The sequence below is a fragment of the Triticum aestivum genome, chromosome 1D (genome assembly GCF_018294505.1).
Source record: "Triticum aestivum cultivar Chinese Spring chromosome 1D, IWGSC CS RefSeq v2.1, whole genome shotgun sequence".
Taxonomy (NCBI): Eukaryota; Viridiplantae; Streptophyta; class Magnoliopsida; order Poales; family Poaceae; genus Triticum; species Triticum aestivum.
Window position 1 is genome coordinate 491,936,607 of NC_057796.1, and position 3,923 is coordinate 491,940,529.

Genomic DNA, 3,923 nt, shown 5'->3' on the forward strand with positions numbered 1-3,923 from the left:
ACGCATGTATGTTATGTATCTAGGTATGTGTGTGTGTGTGTGTTTTCAGGAATTTTTTAAAAGATTTAAAGTTTGAATTTTGAACTTCACAAATTAAGGCATTTTCGTGAAATAGGGTACAATCATTTATAAAACCTACTGCTCCCTCCGTTGAATTTTGAACTTCACAAATTAAGGCATTTTCGTGAAATAGGGTACAATCATTTATAAAACCTACTGCTCCCTCCGTCCCGAATTACTTGTCTTAGATTTGTCTGGACATATCTAGACAAATCATCTAAGACAAGTAATCTGGGATGAAGGATCGCAAGATGTAGAAAAGATGTAGAACAAACTTGCGGGTTCCTTAAACTGGTGCTCTCAAACGGCTCCTTTTAAGTACTATTATTAGTCTCCCCATGTTTTTCAACAGGTTTGTAAAAGAGTGCTGAATCAATAAATAAATAACCTCATGTTGATGAGAAAGAACGCCCAGAATGAATAGATCAAGGCTAGCACGCCCCTTGGTGACAGGAGAAAAACAGGGCAGCCATGAAGTTAAGAGGATCTGTACAAGACGAGCCCGCCCCTTTGGTGATGGGGAAAAACACAGGGCAGTCATGAAGTGAAAGGATAACGTCACACAATTAGTTTCAGAAGAAGAGTTAACACCTCTAAGTTGATTCAAGCACTCCAGTAGCAGCAAAATGCATGCCAGTGACCATACAAGCTATGCAATGCATGTTCTCATCAACCTACAAGTTTCATGTCGAATAGATGGTACCATGTTACACAAAATCACAACGATAGCATAGTGCTCGCTAGCGAAACTGCAGGTCATCATAATTTAACTGAAAACAAGTAGGGGTCCATCTTTGGTTCTCGTCTTTGGATGTTTGTCTTCACTGGTCTTCCTTGGTAACAGACTCTGCTTCTACCCCCTTGTTGTTGTCGCCGGCAAAAAGGGCAAATGGAATGATGCAGAGAAGTGCCATCTTGGCAGTTCCATGGACCACACCATCAATCGTACGTGCGTAGGACTCGACAAGCCTGCAGGTAGAAAGAGGTAGGTCAAATGAGATTATATGTGTATCAAACAAGCAAACAAACAGGAAATTAAGGATGCATGCATCTTGTTTGTTCGTCTGGCATTGTACTTACAACTTAAACTCATCCTCTTCTGGAGGTTCCCTCATCCTTCTCTCTATGTCCGCCTTGTACTGGGCCCACATAGATCTCAACTTCTGCATCTTCTTTTCCATCCAGGTCTCGCTAGCATGCTGGATTTGATACACATACACAATGGTCACTGCACTTGCTTTGCACCATCAATCACCAAGTAAGCGCTGATTGCGATTGGTAATGACTCCCACTGTAAAGAAATATAAGAGCGTTTATAGATCACTAAAGTAGTGATCTGAACGCTCTTATATTTCTTTACGGAGGGAGTAGGTAAGAAGAGGTTTGCATGTGTAGCAACTAGTCCCGGCAGAATCATTCATACTTACTGCATTATGGATAAATGAAGTCACGGAATCATACTAGGAACTAAGCAGATGATGAGATGGTTTCAAAACCGCAGCAACAATAGTCTTATGCGTTGCAATTAATGATTCACAAAGCAGGTTGCTTGATGCTATGATTTGCATGCATGTATTCCTGTTGCTAGTAACGTCAGGATGTACAGGTTCAGGTCAGGCTAGACAAGTATGATCATGATAAAGCAAGTAATTTTGCTCTTGTTTATAGTAGCTAAAACAAGAGACACATGCATGTTGCTGCTTTGATTGCACATAATTCAAGTGTGGCAGGCTAGGTCGATCCTTGGATGTCGTGGGATACATATATACAGAATGCATGGGGTGCATGTGTAGGTAGCTACTGTACAATGGATAAATGAGGTCGCAGAATCATACTCCCTCCGTCCCAAATTAGTAAGACTTAGATTTTTCTAGATACGGAAGTATCTAGACAAACCCGAGTCAACTAGTTTGGGACAGAGGTAGTAATACTAGGAAGTGCCTCAAACAGAAGATGAGATGGTAAAAGGCCATGCTCAGATTAAGCAGGAAAACAAGTTGCTTATAATGATAGATATGGTTTGCATGCAGTCCAAGTGGATGTACAGGTTCATGTCAGGTTAAACAAGTATGACGATGATAAGTAGCAAGTATTTCTACTAGCAGCTAATAGAAGAGACAAATGCAGGTTGCTGTTGCGATTGCACAGAAGTCGAATATCGCAGGCTACATCAATCCTTGATGTCGGCAGATAAATCATGAGAAGAAAGATGTCAATTTTGGTTAAGATACCTCGCCGGACAGGAGATAACCAAGTAATTTTGCGCTTGTTTCTAGCTAGTAGCCAACAGAAGAGACACATGCATGCTGCTGTTTCGATTGGACAGAATTCGATAGTCGCAGGCTACATCGATACTTGATGTCGGCAGGTAAATCATGAGAAGAAAGATGTAAATTTTGGTTAAGATGCCTCGCCGGACAGGAGATAACCAAGTAGTTTTGCTCTTGTTTCTACTACTCTATACCGAAATACTTGTAGCTGGAGGGAAACTAGTACAAGTTCCCCCAACTACAAGTAGAAGAGACACATGCATGCTGCTGTTTCAATTGCACAGAATTCGCTAATCGCAGGCTACTTCGATCCTTTGATGTTCGGCAGGTAAATCATGAGAAGAAAGATGTCAATTTTGGTTAAGATGCGTCGCCGGACAGGGGATAACAAAGTAATTTTGCTCTTGTTTCTAGCTAGTAACTAGTACAAGAGACACATGCCATGCTGCTGTTTCGATTGCACAGAATTCGATTATGGCTGGCTACATCGATACTTGATGCCGTGGGATACACAAATCATGAGACAAAAGGATGTCGATTTTGGTTAGGATACCTTGGTGGAGAGGTGGCGGGAGCGCATGAACCTGCTTGGCACGAGGCGGCGTCCCTCCTCCGCGACCGCCGCCTGCGTTGGCTGGAGCAGGGAGCCACCGAGCCTCCTCGCGGCGCAGCGAACCGCCGCCATCGCCATCGTCGCCGGCCTGCCAACAATTGGTTAGGGATTAGGATAAGTCCGTCACGAATCACAACCGCCGGCCAGCCGCGGCTCCCCCACCCACCCATACGAGCACACACATAATCGATCGGGGGAATGCGGTAGGTTTGGTGAGCGTACCTTGGGGATCTGGGCGTTCCTCCGCGGCTAGGGTTCCTCCGCCTTCCTGTCGCCTCCGCCTTCCTGTCGCCTCCGCCGAGAAGAATGAAAGAAGACGGGGAAAGTGGATGTGGGTCTGGTCGGGAGTGCGGTGCGCCAACTTATAATCTTGCGACCCGGCCCGGCTCAATGCAGTCCTTGTTCTTGCCGAGTTCTTGTTCTTGGAGGTTTCGGCCCAACTGGGTTGCACTCCGTGTAGATTTCGGTAGGCTATATTTTTGTCCTTTCCTTCTATTTTTGGCAGAACTATATTTTGGGATCCACTAAAAGAAAAACTAGTTCTCAAAAAAAAACTAAAAGAAAACTATTTTTTTCCGAGTAAAAAGAAAAACTATATTTGGGAAAGCAATCGCATACCCCTGCAGCGTCAGACCCTTCGCAGTTCTTCTCTTATGTTCCTTCCCCATCGGTTATTTTCTTTTTTTCCTGTGTCATTTAATTGTATGAGGGACACACATCCGAGTCAACTTATCATCATCACCTTCTTCTTCGTCACTCTTGCTTGGCCTTCAAAGCAAAGTTGGTCTTTTGACTTCCTTCTTGCATAACAAGTTGTCTTTTACTTTGAGATCATACTCATCATATTGCAAGAAGGTAGCAAACACATCATCGGTAGTCACGGTTGAGAACCCATGCTCGCGTCTTATGGACCAAACCGTGTTCTTATAGTCAGTGGCAACAACTGTGAGTAACTTCTCCACAAGGAATTTGTTGTTGGT

The 3,923-nt window shown here is 43.8% G+C and overlaps 1 protein-coding gene across 1 annotated transcript; it reads right to left on the reverse strand.

Annotated features, from left to right (window-relative positions):
• Positions 1–630: 630 nt before the first annotated feature.
• Positions 631–3,395, reverse strand: LOC123183379 (uncharacterized). The gene is made up of 4 exons (XM_044596177.1): positions 3,166–3,395; positions 2,884–3,031; positions 1,141–1,259; positions 631–1,029 (listed from the first exon to the last, which is right to left on the reverse strand). Exons 2-4 carry the CDS (start codon positions 3,019–3,021, stop codon positions 882–884), a joined length of 405 nt encoding a protein of 134 aa, XP_044452112.1. The 5' UTR covers positions 3,022–3,031; positions 3,166–3,395; the 3' UTR covers positions 631–881.
• Between the last annotated feature and the right edge of the window lie 528 nt (positions 3,396–3,923).

Bases quoted from the DNA above. Each gene is read 5' to 3' on its own strand.
- LOC123183379 (XM_044596177.1), bottom strand. From the start codon at position 3,021: ATGGCGATGGCGGCGGTTCGCTGCGCCGCGAGGAGGCTCGGTGGCTCC. The intron at 1,260-2,883 runs GTATCCTAACCA...TATCAAATCCAG, and splicing joins CCCGCCACCTCTCCACCAAG to CATGCTAGCGAGACCTGGAT. The intron at 1,030-1,140 runs GTAAGTACAATG...TTCTACCTGCAG, and splicing joins GAAGAGGATGAGTTTAAGTT to GCTTGTCGAGTCCTACGCAC.